At 44.5% G+C, this 21,271-nt stretch overlaps 1 protein-coding gene across 5 annotated transcripts in view; it reads right to left on the bottom strand.

Annotated features, from left to right (window-relative positions):
- The window catches only part of LOC138414570 (ATP-binding cassette sub-family A member 10-like), a 51,622-nt gene that overhangs the window by 15,346 nt on the left and 15,005 nt on the right, over positions 1 to 21,271 (bottom strand). For all 5 annotated transcript variants that reach the window (XR_011246894.1, XM_069542241.1, XM_069542242.1 and 2 more), the window contains exons 10-25: positions 20,739 to 20,907; positions 18,807 to 18,865; positions 17,651 to 17,761; positions 17,112 to 17,287; positions 16,790 to 16,909; positions 16,415 to 16,553; positions 14,598 to 14,688; positions 13,980 to 14,119; positions 13,116 to 13,235; positions 11,563 to 11,761; positions 9,234 to 9,400; positions 8,345 to 8,478; positions 6,361 to 6,498; positions 4,636 to 4,737; positions 3,338 to 3,505; positions 3,016 to 3,129 (exon numbers count right to left, since the gene is read on the bottom strand). Coding sequence is in view for 4 of the 5 variants with exons in the window: in XM_069542241.1 (XP_069398342.1) it covers positions 3,016 to 3,129; positions 3,338 to 3,505; positions 4,636 to 4,737; positions 6,361 to 6,498; positions 8,345 to 8,478; positions 9,234 to 9,400; positions 11,563 to 11,761; positions 13,116 to 13,235; positions 13,980 to 14,119; positions 14,598 to 14,688; positions 16,415 to 16,553; positions 16,790 to 16,909; positions 17,112 to 17,287; positions 17,651 to 17,761; positions 18,807 to 18,865; positions 20,739 to 20,907 (2,147 nt within the window). In the remaining variant the exon portion in view is untranslated. The remainder of the gene's footprint in view (positions 1 to 3,015; positions 3,130 to 3,337; positions 3,506 to 4,635; positions 4,738 to 6,360; positions 6,499 to 8,344; positions 8,479 to 9,233; positions 9,401 to 11,562; positions 11,762 to 13,115; positions 13,236 to 13,979; positions 14,120 to 14,597; positions 14,689 to 16,414; positions 16,554 to 16,789; positions 16,910 to 17,111; positions 17,288 to 17,650; positions 17,762 to 18,806; positions 18,866 to 20,738; positions 20,908 to 21,271) is intronic.

Below are 21,271 nucleotides of genomic sequence, written 5' to 3'. Positions count from 1 at the left end.
AGGACACCTGCTCCTTGGAAGAAAATTATGACAAACCTAGACAGCACATTAAAAAGCAGAGACATCACTTTGCCAACAAAGGTTTGTATAGTCAAAGTTATGGTTTTTCCAGTAGTCATATACAGATGTGAGAGTGGGACCATAAAGAAGGCTGAGCACTAAAGAATTGATGCTTTTGAATCGTGGTGTTGGAGAAGATTCTTGAGAGTCCCTTGGACTGCAAGGAGATCCAACCAGTCAACCCTAAAGAAAATCAACCCTGAATATGCATTGGAAGGACTGATGCTAAAGCTGAAGCCCCAATACTCTGGCTACCTGATGTGAAGAGCTGACTCATTGGAAAAGACCCTGATGCTGGGAAAGATTGAGGTCAGGAGGAGAAGGGGGCAACAGAGGATGAGATGGTTGGACGGCATCATCAACTCGATGGACATGGGTTTGAACAAACTCCAGGAGACAGGAGAGGACAGAGGAGCCTGGTATGCCGCAGCCCATGGGGCCACAGAGAGTCGGACACGACTGAGCAGCTGAACAGCAACAAAAGTTTAAAGAAATGAGGAGCCCTTGAGTGAGTCAGCTGTCCACACATCCAGCCGATGGGCCAGCCTGCAGTGCATCAGGTGCCAAGATTCCAAGTGTATGAAACTGATCATAGAATTTTTAAAAAGCTCTTTCAAGTGTTCTCTCCACAAGCACAAGAAATATCTTCTCATAGAGAAAGCAATATGAACGGAAACAATCTCAGGGTTCATCAGCGTATTTTAGGGCCTTAATCAGAACCTCCTCAGAGGTCCCCTGGCCACACCGTCACAGTTATGAGAGGCGCTGCTTTAGCGAGACGCCTCAGCGCGTCTTCAGTCCCACGGAGACCTGCAGCCAAGCTCTCTAATCCAAGAGTGCAGGAAGAGAACCTATCTTTCACCTCCCTACCTCCTCCTCTCCATCCCTTTCTTTTACCTTTTTTATTTAAAGAACCATTTATTTGGCTGCATCGGGTCTTGGGCTGAGGGACTCTCTAGCTGAGCTGCACAGGCTGAGTTGCTCTGTGGCTTGGGGGATGTTAGTTCCTGGACCAGGGATTGAACTCGTGTCCTCTGCGTCACAAGGCAAATTCTTAATCACTGGAAAGGCCCCTTTCTTTTTATCTTACTATACAAATTAGCTCATCCATTGTTTCTAACCCATTAGAAAAATTAAAATAATCCTTCCATTAACTCTTCCTTCCAACAAGCAACAACAGGTACAATCTCTGCCCATGGCACTTCTCAGGCAAGTATACTGAAGGGTGGGAAGCCATTCCCTTCTCCAGGGCATCTTCCCAACCCAGGGACTGAACCCACATCTCCTGCCCTGCAAGCAGATTCTTTACCATCTGAGTCGCCAGGGAAGCCCTAGGATTCCATACGTAAAGGTCAACCAAATATGAACTCTTGGTTAAAAAAAAAAATCAAACATACGAGGCAACAGTCCACTAAGTGTGAGTCCAGAAGGGGAAAAAATACAGAGTAAAACTATCTGAAGACCTTAGCTACTAGAATTATCAAACAACAAATAGAAATATTTCAATTAAATGTACACGTAAATTACACGTGAAATTTGAAAAAAAACCACAAACTAGTAACAAAAGGCTGTGAGGAGCAGTTCAGGAAATTTGAAACAGAAGCAGAGTTCTGGAAAGCAAAATTGAGGTTTTAAAAATCAGCCAAAGATTAAAGATAATTCAGACATAGTCGAATGGTTTTTGGTCATAAAGCCACCGTTAGAATAAACAGGATCACTACATAAAGTCTCCAGACTTAAACATACCCAATAAAACAGTCTAGAACATACACAGCAACATTAATTAGAGAGTAAGACCAACAGATCTACCTTTCTATTGGGATGCATGAGGAAAAAACTTAGATCAAGACCGATTCCAACGGTTAAGGAGATATTACCCTGCTATGACATTCAACCACCAATCAAACTATCACAACCACCAATAAAACTGGCTCAGAATTACAGGTATACAGGGATGAGATTTAGAAGCTCGGAAGCAACTTCATCACCTTTAGAATATCTACTGTTGCCATGAATTCTCAAACTGGTTGCGTTTGTGACATTTCTGCCCACAGTAAGCCCGATCTTTGGATACTACCCACAGCGACCACAGCGTAGCTCTCACAGCCTTAGAGAGCTCCTGACCCCAATCCCTCCACCACGTCCCCAAAACAGACAGGAGAAAGGCGAGTCCACAAGAAAGAGAGAAAGGATAGAACACCTTTCCTTTTCTCACCAACGGTCCTCAAACTAACGGCATGCCTGAAATGGAGCTGGGGAAGGAAATTTTCATTGTTTGTAAGATTAAAGTTACGTTTTGGCCTCGACTGGCCTTGCTTAGAACTTAAAGCAAATCTTCATGAAGGAAACAAGACTGTGTTAATATCCGAAAGTCAGAAAGGTGTGCTGGCCTGCTCAGGATGCCAGCAAGGCCTGGGGAAGGAGGCGGAGCAGGATACGCCCGACGTGGCAGATAATTTTATTTCTTAATAAAACTTTTCTCTGTTTACTTGTTTGTTTATGTTATTCATCAATATGGCCACCTAGCACAAATTTTTTTTTTTAATAAAGAGAATTAATTATTCAGGAGGAAACTCCCTGAGTTGAGAAACTTGGGCTCAGGTCTAATCCTTAAGTTTTTCCCACTCTATCAAATGAGGGAATTGATCCCAGTGATCCAGCCTTTCAGCTAGGACATCTCAGGATTTCTATAGCTGTTTCATCTCTTTCCAAAGAAACAGAAGTGCCAAAGAGAAACTTTTGAGAACAGAAAAAAAAAAAGAAGAAGAAGAAGAAGAAGAAGAGGAAAATGAACCGAAAACCTTAAACCACGAACATGGCCAAACAATGACCGAAGTGGGAAAGAAGCAGTTTCGCTTCCTTCTAGGTATTTATGCCTAACTCTCCCCTGTTAGAAAAGGAGCTTCAGGAAAACGTCACATAAACGTGCATGCGTGTACATTTTCAGGTACTTACGAGAAAAAAGCTGAGAGCCCAAAAGCCGTTGTTTTTCCTTCCCGTGGGAAAGAGGAATGAAATCACGTATGTGAGGAGTGTGAGACATGCTGCACAGCCAGCCACACAAACCACCTGAGCACACAGGGTGAACAGCAAGGTCAGAGACGGGGCCACGGACGGGGAGGGGGCGGGCAGAGGGTCGGATCCCAGATCCCAGAGCTGTCAAAGGCGATTTTCTTGCACTTGCCTTTTGTTAAGGACAAAGTGTTAACGAAAATGAATTGTTTTGTTTTGATTCTATTATTGTATTTGGGGAGTTTGGGGGAACATGATCACTTACCAGAGCAAACAGGAATTCTAGCACAATTGAGGATTCCAAAAATATGTAGTACATTAAATGTACTGAAACAAGAATTCCAAAATAAAATGGGATGTCCACCAGGGCCTGTCCACACCAGTATGCTGAAGGACAGAGGCCTGAGATCCATAACTGAGATTGGGCTTTTTGCTGGTGAAGAAACAGAAGGGATACGGGTGAGGCTGAGATCTTGAGTAGAAGAGGTATTTTGTTTCTGTGAAAATGTTAAATTTTAGTAAATTTTAGAAGGAGTATGCCGCAGCAGCTACTTTTTGTGTGTGAAAAGTCTATGTTCTTTTATATAGCAAATCTGACCTTCAGGAATTTGCTAGCCTGGGTTTGGGAAGCAGGCCACAGGGCAACTAAGGCACTAATACTATCCCAAAGAAAACAGTGTGTCTCCCAGGTGCTGCTAGTGGTAAAGAATCCACCTGCCTTGCAGAGACGCAGGTTCGGTCCCTGGGTGGGGAGGATCCCTCGGAGGAGGAAAGACAGCCTACTCCAGTGAGCTTGCCTGGGAAACCCCCTGGACCGAGGACCACGGCAGACCACAGTCCGTGGGGTTGCAAATAGTCAGGCATGACTGGGCACAGACGGCACGTGGCCAGAAAGAGCATTTTCCAAAATCCCTGCCATCCCGCTGGGGTGGGAGGATGGGGTCACCACTGGCCCTGCAGGAAGCGTCTGACCCGTGCCCAGAGCCGATTCAAAGCCCCCTTTACAAGAATGGAGTGAAAAAAATCAGGAAATGTGACATATCTTATATTTCACACTAAAAAATTCCCTTTAGAATGGTAGATTAACTACACACAGTCGAAAAGTAGCGCATTTCACCTCTGAAGCTGATGTGAAGTGATTCCCTCGTTAGAGACGTGTGTGTGTTTGGCTGTGCTGGGTCTTGGTTGCAGCATGCGAGCTCTTAGTTCCATCATGTGGGATCCAGTTCCCTGATCAGGGATCAAACCTGGGTCCCCTATATTGGGAGTGCACAGTCTTAGCCACTGGACCACCAGCAAAGTCCCTAGGCTGAGTCCCTTTAAAACCAAGGTTACTTTCCTGTGGTCAGTCATGAACTTTCTCACCTCTCTGACATCACGATGAACCATTTAATAAAACGCATACTTGGATTAGAGTAATACAATTCATGTGTAAACATTTTTCTTGAACGGCGAGCTTGTGTGTCTAGGACAATAAAATTCCAGTTTGCTGAAGTCAGAGAGAATCATCTCTCCACCTCTGCCCACCCTCCATGCGCCCCCTCCCCTCACCCAGCCTCTTACTTTGTAATCGCTGACACTGCTCATCCCAACGTAAGGAGAAAGGCAGTTTACGACGAGCAGCAAAAGAAAATCCAAAAGGCCAATTGCCCATCTTGGGTCATCCTGCAAGCTCCAAACACATCCATGAGTTACTGTGCTTGTTACCAATCACACAGTCAAACACAAGGCTCAAATACATTTAGGGAAAGGGTGAAAACGTCCAAATGGAAGGATATACCTGATTTAGGAAGCAAACAAAGAGCAAACACGCTTGTTACCCGTAAAGGCAGGTTCCACTCCCAGGAACTGCATGGTTTGAAAAGAAATTTAAAATCTGAATTTTGTACGCCTGTGTTAAGAAGACAGACAACAGTTTCTCTTGCATATTTGTATCTGGTGCGTGAGGACTAAGTCGTTTCAGTTATGTCCGACTCTTGTACGAGCCCCATGGGCTGTAGCCCGCCAGGCTCCTCTGTCCATGGGATTCTCCAGGCAGGAATACTGGCGTGGGTTGCTGTTTCCTCCTCCAGGGGATGTGCCCGAGGCAGGAATCGAACCTGTGTCTCTTACGTCTCCTGCACCGGCAGGAAGGTTCTTTACCACTAGCGCCATGCCCTCCACAATCAAATACTTCTGTTAGGAAACACTTGAAGGCTCAGAAGTGGTTATTAAAATCATGTGCGATCAAAAGTTACGCTGCACTCCACAAGATATAGAAGATAAAACAACCAAGACCCCAAAGGACACTGTAATATACAAAGTGACAGAGAGAACACTGAAATTGTACAAAGAATCATAATTTCAGGGTTGGACCATACATTCCACACTTGCTTTAATCAGCAGCTATGAAATGCTCAGTAAATTCCTCCAGGGAAATCTGACAGAAGATTAAGAATTGGGGTTGGAGGCTTCTCTGGGTGTTGTAGGTTTTCCAAGAAAATCTGTTCATGCATTAATTTCAGAATATATGTATTGGGTACCTAAGAAGTGCAAAAAGCTATTTCAGACTATGAACCAAAGAAAGCCCAAATTACTAATATGATTCTTCGACAGTTCTCTGTCATTTCAAATGTTTCCATGTCCTTCAGGATCCTGGCTCTTTCAGGTTCTGTGTCTTAGGGAGCTGGCTGTAATTTTTAACCAGACACAATTTTAGATGGCAAGAGTGGGGCCAGTGGTAAAACACGAGTTGACAGTGTATTGAGTGCAGTAAAAGAATGGAAAACCAGAGTCACACAAAGGGGTGAAAACAGTAGGGAACACTCGACTCCCTAGAATTCTATTATACATTTACGTTTTCCCATTAAAATTTTAAAAATGGTAATGAAGCTAAACATTAAGTGAGCTGAAAACCTCTTTATCTTCCAGAACAATGGCAAGCATGTATGGAATGCTTACTCTCCCCTTACAGAACGTAACTCCCTAAGGTGCAATTTTTTTTTTCCCCTGTGCAATGTATGTTGTCTCTCCCGCATCTAGAAGCGCCAGGTCGTGGCAGATACTCAAGAAATACTCGCAGAATGAATGAAGACGGTAGATGCCAGGCTGTGTTGCAGGCACCTAATACATTCACGTAACCCTCACAGCTTCACGTACAGGAGGCGTGAGGACATCCCGCTCTTAGAGGAGGCCCAGGAAGCAGCAGGGCTCGCAGGGAGCAGGCTGCACGCTCAGGCACAGGCTCTGGCACCCCTGCCCCTTCCTCCCGGCTGACCTGCCTCTCACAGGAGTTACTCCTCTACTTACGGGTGGAAACGTGCTTCTCTCCGTCTTAATAAGCTCCGTGACATTAAAGATTCCAAGCAGGGCATTGCTAACAATCCCAATGAGAACAGGAAAACAGTTCATCCTCTTGGTATTGCATGCAACTGAAAATCTGTAATCCTTTAAAAAAAAAAAAGGCACGCAAATATACGCTCTAAATTCTTGGAGTAAATCTCCTTATTGCAGAGTCTGTAAACTATCGGGTTGGAGTTAGGATAAGAAGGAGACAATTAGCTTTTCCTTGATACTTCTCCCTACTGGAATTGGTACAACAATGCCTTATTTTTGTAATTCAAGTGACTTATTCTATACATGAAATAAATGGACATTCACGAACATGGAAAGATGGCAAAGATCCAGATTCTAGGTGCCGAGGAAAGCCGTAGGACTTGTCTACTATGATTTTGATTTAGAAAATATGTTTCTGAACGTGAGATCATTCTAGATATGGTGAGCTGTGTTTTTATAAAGAAAAAGAGTGTAGAAGATAATTACTCAATGCATTACCATAAACATAATACGGAAAAACAAACGGAATTATGAAGAGAATTTTACCTTCTGTTACATACTTCAGTAATGTTTGAATTAATCTATTAAACAGTATTGCTCTTTTTTCTGCTTTACTGAGGTATAGAGAAAGTCGCTCAGTTGTGTCCGACTCTTTGTGACCCCATGGACTATACAGTCCATGGAATTCTCCAGGACACAATACTTGAGAGGGTAGCCATTCCCTCCTCCAGGGGATCTTCCCAACTCACGAATCGAGCCCAGGCCTCCCTCATGCAGGCAGATTCTTTACCAGCTGAGCTATCAAGGAAGCCTTATTGAGGTGTAATTGGCAAATAAAACTGGAGTTATTTAAGACACTTGAAGTGTGCGTCACAGTGGGAGTTCCCTTGTGGTCTAGTGGTTAGAACTTGGTCGCAGTGGGAGTTCCCTGGTGGTCTAGTGGTTAGAACTTGGTGCTTTCCCGGCTCTGGCCCAGGTTCAATCCCTGGTCGGGGAGCTAAGATCCCTTAAGCCACGCGGTTCTGCTAATAAATAAATAAAGTGTACATCATGGTGACTTGATATCCATATAACTGTGAAAGGATTCCTCCCATCAAGTTAACTAACACATCCATACTGCACATGTATATGTGTGTGTGTGTGTGTATTTCATATGTGTATAAACATTTAAATTCTTCATATGTGTATAAAACATTTAAATTCTTCCTTTAGCAAATTTTAATTACACCATACACTGTTACCAACTACAGTCACAAACTCACCTTAAAGCATCGGATCTTATTTATCCTATAGCTAAAAGTCTGGACCCTTTTACCAATACCCTCCTATTCTCCCACCTGCCCCTAGCCACCAACTTCTAATCTCTGTTCTATGAGGCTTGACGGTCTTTTTTCTTTTTTAAGATTCCACTTCTAAGCTGTACCATGCAGTATTTGTCTTTTTCTGTTTGGTTTATTTCACTTACCATAATGTCCTCCAGGTTCATCCATGGTGTCCCAAAAGACACTTTGCTTTTATAGTGAATGAAATAATTTTAAACAATTTTATTAATAATAATTATTATTGATTTAAAACGATCCTTTTAAGAATTAAAGAAGGTGGAAAACGTGCCCTGTAGAGGATTAAAACTTCATACCTTCTCCTAAAAGCGGCAAAGCAGTGTTCAAGTTATATTGATTATAGAATAACTGAGCTGCTTTTCTGATTCACAAGTACTTGGATGTGGCAAAAAGCCACGCAGGATAAAAAGTACATGGAAGCAAAAAAAAAAAATTTCAGATAGATTATTTCCCTTGGAATTATAATTTGAATTGTTGAATGTGTATGTCTCTTAGGCAAATGTACTCAGCGGTAAACAGAAGTAGATCTTCCTTCCTTCCCACTTAAAATAAAATCTATTTAAAAATAAAATTTGGTTTGACAATCTTTTTAAAAAAGTACATGGAAGCAAACGCACCTTGTGGCCACCAGACACGATGATGGCTCCATTGTAGGAAGGGTCGTCTGAGCCATTTCGGTTTCTAGCATCATCTACTTCCAAAACGAGACCCTGACGCTTCAGGGACTGCACGACGTCTTCAATGCTGGATCCTGAGGAAGGCAGCACACGAGCAGGAAGGTCAGCGGCCACGCGCTGAGGCAGCAGTTTCCTCTTCTGCGGAGGGACGGGGCACCGGACCTGGTCGAGGCCCCCGCTCACGCTCCCAGCGTGGGCCAGCGCACTCTGCAGCCGGGACCTCAGACTCCAGCCTACGCTCTCGACCCTCTCCAGGAAGTGCATTTCTCTTGCAATTCTTAGTTATTTCCTGAGAAATCTGTGATTCTCACGGAAATAAAACTTTTTATTAGTGAATTGGACAGACTTTCCAGAACTCCGCAGGGTCTGTAGTTACAAAGAATACACACAGAATCCCCCTTCAGGACCCAGACGTGCTTGCTCTGGCCAGGGGACCCCGGAACGACGCCTACAGCCCCGGTGACCGAGTCACGAGACCGGCCCGGAATCAAGCGAGCCTGGTAGTCTCCATTCTTCCGTTATTCCTCTTGATTCGAAAACAAGTCCTTCAGCTTCCTCCACCTCGAGATGAGGCAGGCTAGACAAGCACTGCTCTCGCCCCTCACGCTGTTGTCAAGACAGGTTTGTCTGCCTCTCAACCTCGAGCTCCTCAAAGTTCTTAGATAGCGACAAGTGAAGGCTACGGACCTCCTTGGTGGGCCAGTGGCTTGGACTCCACGCTCTCACTACTGAAGGCATGGGTTCAATCCCTAGTCAGGGAACCAAGAGCCCGCAAGCTGCACGGCACAGCCAAACAAACACCGAGACACACTGAAGGCCTGCTTCTCACCTGTGTTGTTGATGATCAACAGATCGGTCAGAGGAGCTTGAGGCAGCTGTTCCAGAGAAAGGAAGTACATTCTGGGTGAAAACTCCCAGCAATGATCACGGAAAAGCACTGAAAACACGATCCTCTCGCAGACAGTGGGGATTAAAGCAATTCCGAACACCACTAACCTAAGCCAAAGAAAACAAAACCGTGGGTCTAAAGCATGTTCCCTCTGATGAAGTCACAGTCATGCTCTTTAAAGGCCAACCTGCGGAAATCCAACACTCAGATATGGCACTTAGTTGCACAAAATGAAACCCAGAGTGAGATTAATCTGAAAGTGGGCCCACACTTTTGCATGATTCCTATCGCGTTGCCAGGTGTCCGAGGGGGTTGGAGGGCCAGCGGAGGAGGTGAGGTCCCGAGGGTTCCTCCGCGGGCGTGCTGGCTGACTAGGACGCGTGGAAGAGTCTACGGGACCTCAGACAGCCTACCTGGGGGGTGCTTTTCAAACACCTCTTGACTCTTGTTGCTTCATCCTTTTCTTCTTTCACTTTTATTTTTTAAATTATAAAAGTATGACAACACATTTACAGGAGACTTGGAAAATACAAAGTCATCTATAGTTCATTATACATTACAGTTATTTTTTAGTAGATAAACAGATTTTCAGCTGGGGTTTCAGTATTAAAACTCTCAAAAATGAATGGAATAGATGGAAAAGTAGGATATATTAACAGTAGACCTGAAAAGCACTATGAACCAATTCCACATAATAACGATTTATCCGATTTAGAAAAGCGTGATGGACTCAGAGGGCCCGTCTTGGGGGTTCTGAAGGGCAAGGAGCCGTGCTTCACACTGCGGCTTTAAGTGAGCCACGAGCAGGATTTCAAGTGAAACCTGACCTTCTGTCCGCTGTTACTTGACATATATCTTAACCTTGATGAACCTAGATGCAACACTGAATACACCAGCTTCAGATCCTAGAACTCACTCCACCAGCTGCGAGGGAAACACTCCAAGCCATCTTCCTGTTTCGCTAGCAAGTACAGGCATCCACTCTTCAACAATCCCCTTCCTATCAGACCTCAACTCTATCAGACTCGCAGCTCCTAGAGAAACAACAACGAAGTCCATCGGAGAGGATTCCCCTCCGGTCTCACCAACGACAAAGAAGACAGACCCGACGACGGGCCCGAGGTCCCGTTCCAGCCCTCTGGTACCACGGGCAACGTCTCCGCTCACATCATGGGCCGGGCCTCAGCGCTCCTCTGGACCTGCTCCACCCCGCTCCCGGGACCTCCCACACTGAGTTCATCTTTCCTCCATCCTCCGTGACACCCCTGCTTCTGGCTCATTCCCATCATCACCCATCACCATGGTCTCTCTCTCTTCATAAAGAAATAATGAAATTTCCTCCTGACTGCAGTCTCCCTTCAGCTACTGGTCGTAGAAAGAACAGTAGAAATTCCCTCTGTGGTCAAGCACCTCACAAGCGTTATCTGCTTCCAGGCTTTCTCTTCGTAAAACCTGAAGGACTTCCCTTTCACCAAATAAAACAGATGCTTTTGGTTCTGAGCCGTCAGCCTCCACCACTTGTCTGCTAACCCCTTCCCGTTCTCGACTCTTAGCTCAAAGGTGACCATTCCAATGAGACCAACACTGACCCACCTGCTGAGAATGAACCCTAACTCCCTCCCCAGCTTCTTGGTCTACTCTACTTTGTATAAACTATTATATAATGTATTTAGTTTCTATATTTATCATTTTTTACCTTTTCCCCCAATCAGAAGGTAAGCACTACCAGAAGGGCACAGATCTTACTCAGTCAAAGCATGTAGAACAACTTTAGAACAGTTCACAGGCTGCAGTAAAGCTCTGCGGTGCACTGGGCAAGCAGCACGGTCACTGGGTAGTTACTTGATTGGCGCTTTTCTCCCTGACAAAATCATCTGTCTCAAGGCCTTTTCAGTGGTGTTTACTACTGCAGGACATTACTGCAGGCACTCAAGAGAAACCGATTACATGAACAAAGAAATCAGTAGCCTTATTTTCTGGACATGGGGACCTTTTATGCACATATGGACGAAAGAGTCTTGAAGAGTCTGATAAGGACTTCCCTGGTGGTGCAGTGATTAAGAACCAACCTTCCAATGCAGAGGGCGCGGGTTCAATCCCAGGTCGGGGAACTAAGGTCCCACGTGCCTTGGAGCAACTAAACCCGAGCACTACAGCAGGAGAGAGGCCAGCAGGCCACAGGGAGCGGCCGCGCCCTGCAGCTGGGACCACACGCAGACGAGCGTGAGTGAATAACTGCTGTAAAAATAACAAAAAGTGTGATACTCACAAGGACAGGAAGATCTTCCTCTCATTCCGCAACTTTAAGAAGCGGAGTCTCGCCACCGCACAGACCTGGCGCCTCCACAGAGCTGCGGAGCTGGCGGCCGTTTCCACTCCAGGAAGGGAACGAAGAGCCTGAGGGACGTCAGACTGCGCTCCAGGCTCGGGGGTCACGACGATTCCCGCCGGGCCCCCGACACGGGGATCTGGAAGCATGTGATAAACTGTTACAAGAGGTTACTTTGCTTACATTTTCTCTTTAGAAACTTTGAGAAGTGACGCTAGACTCTTTGAAACAACGCTTGTAACACATCGGCTGCTGACAGCCGTAACGTCTACATTCAAGTCTTCCCTTCAAACAACATCCTGGGTGCGGTTTTGGTGCGGGAGTGACTCAGTCTGCGGGCATGGTTTAGGCGTCCAGAGAAGCATGGCTTCATCTGTATCTGCAGCGAAAGCTCTTCACTGAGGGATTTTTGCAGAGCGAGTCTTACGCAAGAACACCATGATAAATTTCTGCAGCCGAATTTCCTAAAAATTCTCCTCCTGCCTTTGTCTCCTCCAGAGGATCAGTTTATCACCAACAGCTGACATTCAGTGACTTTTTCAAGACACCGTGGGGTTAAGAGAAAGTCCATGAAGACCCCCTGTTTGAGTCCCACCCACGCCACACATGAGCTGTATGATTGCGGCTAATCGCTCAAATGTGTAAATCTCACTTTCTCACCTACGTCATAATAGAAATAAAATCATTTATGGGGATTAAGAACAACAGAATCCTGGGTTTCCCGGTGGTCCAATGATTAAGAATCGGCCTTGGAATGCAGAGGACACGGGTTCAATCCCCAATCCGAGAAGATCCTACAAGCTTTGGGGCAACTAAGCCTGTGCGCCCCAGAGCCCACGCTTTGCAACAAGAGAAGCCACCACAAGGAGAAGCCCGTGCCCCATAGCTGGAGAGCAGGCCCCTCTCGCCGCAACTAGAGAAAGCCCACACACAGCACCGAAGACCCAGTGTAGCCACAGATAAATACATACTCTTAAAGAATAAAAATAAAATCAGGTTTAAAAAAAGAATACCAACAGAATCCAACAGTTGAGCACCATGGCTGGCACAAAGGAGGCTTTTAAATTCTTCAAATTATTATTATTACTATAAAGTAAGGGAAGATAACATCTTATTTAATTATCTTCCATGAATATGTTAATTAGAATGAGTTGGTTAGCTAAACAAGAGAACATTCCTGCAGGGAATGCCAAGAAAGAGACAAAACCTGGATTTAGGACGTTAGCAGAGAGCTCCTGACGGAAGGCGGTGGGCACTGCAGAGGGAAGAGGTTAGATCCGACGGGGGAGGCACACAGTGTCACAAGGAGACGGGTCTGGCCCCAAGCCTGACACCGTTACTGTAAAACATGTACGATACCTTAAAAGGTGGATGGCCCCCTTTATGCCTAATTCACCTTCTAGTTAGAATTCGACAGAAAAATCTATAAATATGAATTAACACATGGTCATTTTCTTTTTCCTTAATTTCCTGCTAGACACACATTTTTATACCTGGCTCATCAATTGCCGATCTGCCTTTTAGGTTCAAGAATACTTCGGTTAGAGTTGTCATGGAAACACCAAAATTCATTATGCCCTGGTCAGAAGAGTTTTCAAGGTCTCTGCAAAGATCTAAAAAGCAAAGTAACAAAACAATGCAATTATTATTGGTAAAAGAGTACACTAAAATACTAATTTCTAACAATTACTCAGAATAGATAAATCTGAAAATATTTTCACATTAGAGATGCCAGCAACTCAAGAAAACATTCCCATTAGGGGTTCTCTCGTCCTTGAAATCATTTTTGTTATTTTACATCTCTATTATAGCTTCATAAACTTTAAAATCTCCATCTCTATGGCCATGTGTGTGTTTGTATCTGTATGTCTATTTAAAAACTCAAAAAACTTCAAAATAAAAATTCAGGAGGCACGGAATAAACTGAATTTTCCTCTTTGTACTTTCCAATTTTTTTTTATAATCAGTATCTTACATTCATAATTAAAATTATAATTTACCAAGAAACTATAGACCTGCTTGTAAATGTTCTAAAAATAAGGTTTACTGAGCCTGAATCTCAAACAGAAATGAAAGGTTTCTGCCGTTTCAGAAAAGATATATGTCGAAGCTTCGTTTAATGCTGATGAAGCGTGCAAACCCAAGTTTCTCAGTGGAGTACATTAAGGGAAACTTAGTTGCTCTCTCATCAAAACCATGTCCAAGTAACACGCTTCGTTACATTAGAAATGGGAGGGAGAGTACTTAAGCACTCTTTCATGTAGAAGCTTCAGAGCACGACTTGGAGAAGCGCGGAAGAGGCAGTCCGAGCCGTCGTGGGCCTTGGCTGTATTCTATGTGGTCACACAGCCTGTTACCTGGAAACCTGTCTGTTCTCTCCAAGGGCAAAGTATACACAAGCCTTTCTTCACTTTCCGCCGTCAACTTGGCGTCTGAGATGTGCTGCATGATGAGGGAGGTGATTCTCTCCGTACTGCACCTTTCATCCCTGTGTAAACTAAATTTTCAAAAGAGGCATGAGTCCTTCAAGGTCTCCTCCAATATGACTGCTCACAAAAAGACAGTTTTTGGTTAAACACAAAACTGTATACATTATAGGCATATCCTGCTAACATCAGTAACCGGTTCTGACATTCTATGAAGTGGATTTGGAGTACAATTTTAGACTTTCAGAACAAACCGTTTTATTAAAAATGATCGACTGCTTTTAGGGGGACACAGCTGCAGATTTTTCCTATATAAAAATTGCCAAAAATGTGGTATCGAAAGATACAGACATTTTTAGAAATTTGCATGCTTAAAACCAAGGTGTAACCAATAAGAAAATGTTAACAAGATATTTTGTAGTGTCTATTGTAAATCAATCCCCTCCCCAAATGAAGGTGACTTTTCTTACAGTTCTAAGGAATTACAATATGATCACCCCTCATGTGGATACAGTCTTATCAACAACGACGACACCCAGAATACGTTACCTTAAATGATATCCAATACCCCATTTCCGCTTCAGGAACAAAGACGACCCTGCGCATCTGAGCTTCCCATTAGACAGAAACACTTTCCTATCTGAGTAGAAAGAGAGAAAGAGTAAATTTTGTAAACTCCTTGTATAGAACATTCTCTCTGGAGACCAAAGCTGGCTGGATTTTTCAGGATGAGTGCAACCTTGGTACCACCGAGCTCCTGGATGCCGCTACTTGACACCAGTCTCCACCTTGTGACTGGCAGTGGTGAGCTGGCACACAGAGGCTTGAGCTGGGCTTATGCACTGGGTCTTGCATTTCAAGGCTCAATCAACGCCACGAGAACCAGGAGCACGCCTCCTAGAAGATGTGATTCGCCTACAGGGCCCGGGGTCACCCAGGGCACCCTCGAAAAGGAGACCCACCCTAAACATTCACTGAAAGGGCTGAGGCTGAAGATGGAGCGCCAAAGCTTTGGCCACCTGATGCAAAGAGCCGACCCACTGGAAAAGACTCTGATGCTGGGAAAGATTGAGGGCAGAAGCAGAAGGGGACGACAGAGGACAAGATGGTTGGATGGCATCACCGACTCAATGGACATGAATATGAGCAAACTCCAGGAGATAGTGGAGGACGGAAGCCGGGGCGTGCTGCAGTCCATGGGGTCACAAACAGTCGGGCATGACAGCAACCACAACAACAAAAGCCAAAAAAAAAAAAACTCAAGCCCCAGCTGAACTGCCAACTCTGCAACGCACGGACTAAGCGAGTGCCTGTTGATTTAGGGCTCTGAGCTTCGAGACGGCGTCTGACAGCGTTTCTGAGGCAGGAGACAGCTGACGCAAGAGGTGACGTGCGTCCAACCTCGATTTCGTGCGGGAAACTGCGGACACTCTCACACGGCACATCAACAGCAAAAACTTCTCTCCCTTCCCTGAGACCTTTCTGACCTCATTTCCCCCAGACTCCTTCTCTGCATGATCCCTGGCCTCACTGAAACCACCCTCCCCACCTGCCGAGATTTCCGAGGCAGAGTGTTTGCTGTGTCTCTAATTCTCCAGTCTTCACATCCGACACCTCACTCAGTAAAGGATCTCCCTAGAGAGGCACCGAAGGACTGCAAATTTACAAAAGAGTTTTTCCAGCTGAACATTTCTTTCTACTCAACAAAAAATAGATATTTTTGTATGTGCATGTGCTAAGTCACTTCAGTGGGAAGCCACATATTTTTGTGCACACACACACACACATACACACACAAACACACACACTAGAGCTTCACACACACACATACACACACACACTAGAGCTTCACACACACACACACACACACACACACACACAATAGAGCTTCCCAGGTGGCGCTAGTGGTAAAGAACCTGCCTGCCAGCGTAGGAGACATGCATTTGATCCCTGGGTCAGAGAAATCCCCTGGAGGAGGGCATGGCAGCCCACTGCAGTGTTCTTGCCTAGAGAATCCCATGGACAGAGGAGCCTGGCGGGCTACAGTCCATGGGGTCACAAAGAGTCGGACACTGCTGAGCCTACTTAGCAAGCAGGCACACACATAAAAAGTAACACTGGCATTTCAGATTTTTAAAAACACGCACTTGTGATTAATATAAACAGAAAGCTACAAACAGGAAGATACGTAAAGTGTGAGTCTGAGAACTCACGGGGGTCAGAACGCCTGGAGACAAAGTACCACTTTCTGATGCCCTCTCTCAGACCCATGGCAAATGAGACTCTCCTTTCCAACAGAAGTTAGAGAGAATCTCTCTCATATTAAGCCCTTGATACCAAGTCAGTATAAAGAAACCAAGACTCACCAGCCAGGTTGTCAGCCTCGTCCATGAACTGGGTAGTGAAGAGGATCGTGTGGTTGGTTTTCCGCTCCTTCAGGAAGTTCCACACGAGGTGCCTTGAGAAAGGGTCCAGTCCAGCAGTTGGCTCGTCCAGGAGCAAAACCTGCAGTGGAGAGCACGCGAAAGCGCCTTCCGTTTAGAGAGAGGCTCTTCAGAGAAGAACACGGAACCCAGTGCGGCGTCTGCACTCAGAGTCCTCCATCAGGTCCCTAACAGGCTTGCATGGCCCTTTATTATAAACTTTCTCTCACTTCTGGCAGCTGAAATGCAGTCTGGACTTTAATAATTGTTTTACATCCTTCAATCCAAATTCATCCCAAAGATATTTTTATCTCTTACCTGAGGATCTCCTAAGACGGCAATCCCAAACGTGAGTTTTCTCTTCTGTCCACCGCTTAATTCTTTAGCAATGACATCTTGAATACTGTGCATGTCTAACTCCATCACTATGCCTTTTACCTATCAAAAGCACTACATCAATAGAAAATATTTCACCTGAAGCAGTCTTAATTTGCTAATAGTTACAAGGAATTTATTTTAGAACTCCATTAGTTAAATTTTATTTATGAAAGAGTAAAGTAATAGTGAAAGAGTAAAATATGACCGGAAGCAAACTAAGTAAATTATTTCCAGGGTCATCAGTTCTAATCTGTGCATCTACCTCTTGCTCCACTTCTTTTGCTGGAATCCCTTTTATTTTAGCAAACAGCCTGAGGTTCTCTCTCACGGTAAGAAAATCGAAGTAGATATTAAATTGTGGACAAAATCCAGTGTAATTTCTGATTTCTTCCATGTCCATTATTTCAGAGAGTTGGGTGTTGTAAATAGTGGCAGATCCTATAGATAAAAAAAATGTAAGTCTTTTAACACCAGGCCATTTACTCTATGCAGAGAGATAATATAGGATATTCCTTGAAGAAACTCCCATTTTATAGCTATGTAATTAATACATTGAAAAGATGCAGATTATTCTTGACATAAATACCACTGTCCAAAGCAGCGCAAAATATACACGGAATGACAAATAATAGTGAAAAAGAGACACAAGCATTCTACTTTATGTGAACATGAACTAAATATTTCCATTTTAAATGGCTCAACTTTGCAAAAAGCCTCTTTTAGAGAAATGTTTTTCTTTCACATAATCAGACTGAGGAAGCTCTTTACCAGCCACCTTGGTTTGTGAAATTCTCTTCTCACCTTCGGTACAAGCAGACCAGCCGCCAAGGATGCTCAGCAATGAGGACTTGCCAGCTCCGCTGTGTCCAAGAATCGCCGTGAGCTGGCCTTCATAGACGTCAAGACATATGCCTGTCTCCGGATAAAATGGGAAAGTTAGACTTTGGATTATACTGCAATGAAGCGGGCCTTAAAAAAAAAAAAACACTGAAATAGTAAAGTGTACCTCCGCACTTCATTTCATTTCATCGTATTTTAATGTGACTTTTTACAGTTATATATCTACTTGTGTCTATTTATGAAGACAAAGCCTCACTTCCTCTGAAGAAATTAGATCAAGACTGGGAATATAAATTCCCACTTTCCTCCCTACCACAAATACTTTGAATGCCAAAGGATATATACAGTTAATATTAGAGAACAAAGCCAGAGATACGAAGATAAAACCAGAGGAAGAAGAGTATGTGTTAATACTTCCCGGACAAAGGCAAGTCTGCATTTGTATTAAGAAGCAGTCTCACTGAGGGTCCCAGAGCCAGATACAGGGGCTACGGAGCAGTGTATGCTGTCTACTCTATCTTAGCAGGGAAGGGGGTCGGTAAGGACAGGGTGCTCAAGCTTCCCTGGCACCAGTCAGCTTCTGATCCGTATCACAGAAGTGTGGGCGTGGTCTCAGAGAGGGCTGCTGGGACCCAGCACGTGTCACAGGCATCTTCATACGAGCATGCTTACGACTTGACAGTCTTTTAACATTTGAAAGATTATCTAATTCCACTGGGAAGCAGCAGAGAGTTCTATGAGCATCCCAGAATTTTTAAGAGACTCCCTGAAAACGTAAATCGTGGGGTTAAATTGTGAGAGAATCAAAAATAAAGCAAAGCACAGCCCAAAACAGATGGTGAAAAGCCCTATGAAAATATTAACACCAGCAAATCTGGTGATGCTCCAAGCTAGTGTCACAGATTATACACCAGCATAATCAGTACAATCCCATTTCTTAAACTGTCTCATCCACACATAGGGAAATATGCGTTAGCGATTATGCCTCATAGTAGAAATTTTAAAAAATGCTTAGTTTTATGTATGTTCATTCTCTGATTTTCCATGATGACTATTTTCAGGAAATGAAAACCATCTTAAATCAGAAACATCGCGACAATGACGTTGTTCTCTTTACCTTGCAATGCCTCTACTGTTCCAGGCTTTCCTTTATATTCTTTTTTAAGATTTCTGATTCTGAAAGAAGATTAAGTGGCTATGAGGTGATTGCAGTTTGTAACGACACAGATGAAGCTACCTCTCTCTTGATCACTACCGCTCCTGATTGACTTAACCTTCACCAAAGGAGGGATTCATTGTCAGAGTTCTCAGGAGCACGGTGGAAACACTGTCTGGGCGAGGGGATGGAGGTGGCACCCGCTTCCCACAAACTGGTAAGAGGATCCATCTTAATGGGAAGAGGAGGGCAAAAGCCCCTGCCAGGCCCAAAGGAGATTTCCACGGATGCTCAGATTCTCACCAACCGGCATTTGATGCCTTCCAGCTGCATCAGCAAACGAAGGGAAGCTACTGTTGGAAGAAAGTCAGGCAGAAGCCAGGGAGGGGGACAGTGGAGAGCAGCTTCCTGTCTCTTGATTACTCAATAGTTCTCTTCCTCGGGCAAATCCATCAGAATAATAGCAGCTGCTACTCTTCGCCGCATTTCTTTTCCCCACCTTCATTCCCAGCCTAATCGCAGAGCCTGGGGCTCCACCACGCTTCTGAAGCTGTTCTCAATGAAGCTACCCATACGTAGCACATCCAGTGGTCACTTTTCAGCCCTTGTTTCATAAAGCTCATCACTGATTTGACAGTTGCACACCCTGTCTTCTGGTCCTCAGCTCTGCTCGCTTCTGGTTTCCACCTCGTTCTCAATATTCCCTCTGGGCATACCTTATGGACTCCTTAGACTGGACTCTATACCGACCAGCTTTTTTTCTTATTCTCAGATCTTTGCCATACGGTCTCCCCATCTTTCTGCTTCCTCCCTTACCCAAAATTCTCATTCTCAAGTCTGTGTCTTTAGACCTGTCTTCAAAGCTTCAGATTTATGAGCTCAGCCTTCTATTATCTATCTGTACATGGATATCAAACCCCCATGGATAATAAATTGACATGTACACACTTCCTTTTATGTAGCAGACATATTGCTTAACTATCTCACTGACTCAAGAAGACACCACTGTACTGTGGAACTACATCACACATTTCTTGGGAAGAAATGAGGCTTGGAGAGCTCAGCATTTCCCAGAAAGTCACGAAGCTACTAATTATGAAGAAGTCTTTCAGGATGAAAGCAAAAATATCTGCAGGAAAGGAACTTTCAGAAACACATCATCAACTAATGCTGATCCACGTTGATGTGCGGCAAAACCCACCACAGTGCGGTAAAGTAATTACACGCTAATTTAAAACAATTAAAAAGAATGAAAACACGTCATCCCGAATGGATAAAGCAGCTGTGGTACATACATACAATGGAATATTACTCAGGGTAAGGAATGCATTTGAGGCAGCTCTAAGGAGGTGGATGAATCTAGAGCCTGTTATACAAAGCGAAGTCAGTCCGAAAGAGGAAGGCAAATGCCACGTGTTAACGTATCTATATGGGATCTGGAAGGATGGCACTGATGAGCCTGTCTGCAGGACAGCAACAGAGATGCAGACACAGAGAACAGACTCGGGGCCTCACTCGGGGAAGGAAGGGGTGGGGCAAATGCAGAGAGTGGCTCTGACCACTTACAGGATCCTATGCAGAACGGACAGCCGGCGGGGGTTTGCTGCATGACTTGGAGCTCAACCTGCTGCTCTCTGACACCCTAGAGGGGTGGGATGGGGTGGGATGGGGTGGGAGGTTCAGGATGGGGGACATGGGTGCCTGTGGCTGGCTCACACTGATGTATGGCAGAGACCAACACAACACTGTAAAGCAGTTATCCTTCCATTAAAAAGAAATAAATTTTAAAACCCACATCATCCATAACATTGGACCCGTGGTTGTCCTTGTGGCAAGTTAATTTTTCACGCTTTTACCTAACCGTGTACATGGTCACATAAACTGTTAAGTCACCTTATGGCTTCTTTTCCGTGGAACTCTGGAGGCACTGGCTCGAAAGAATCACCACAGGAGAGCTCAGAATTCATTTCATTCCCGAAGACTTCACGGTGAGTGCTTTTGCGTTGGGACCAAAAGGAAGACTTCAGGAAAAACAGTGGTGAACGCCGCTGGCCGTTTTCATCTGAGCCATAAAGACATGATTCCATGTTGGGTCAAGCAGCAAACAGCATCAGTGAAGAACCACACCTGTCACAGTGCAGCTTGACAGCAATTTTCCCTGCACATTAATGACTTGCATTCGTTTTTCCCAGTTTTACTGAGAAATAATTGACACACATAATTATACACGTTTAGGGAGTACAGTACAATGGTTTGCTTCACAAATAGTGTGAAACGATGACCACAGCAGGCTCAGCTAACATCCTTCATCTCACAGAGACAGGATGAAAGAAGGAAAAAAAAATCTCCTTGTGACGAGAACTCAGGATTTATTTGCTTCACAGCTTCTCTGTATAGCACACAGCGTGCTACCTGCAGCCACCAGG

Source organism: Ovis canadensis, chromosome 11 (assembly GCF_042477335.2).
Source record: "Ovis canadensis isolate MfBH-ARS-UI-01 breed Bighorn chromosome 11, ARS-UI_OviCan_v2, whole genome shotgun sequence".
NCBI lineage: Eukaryota > Metazoa > Chordata > Mammalia > Artiodactyla > Bovidae > Ovis > Ovis canadensis.
The sequence above is the reverse complement of the archived record's forward strand: the minus strand, read 5'-3'. Positions and strand labels throughout refer to the sequence as shown.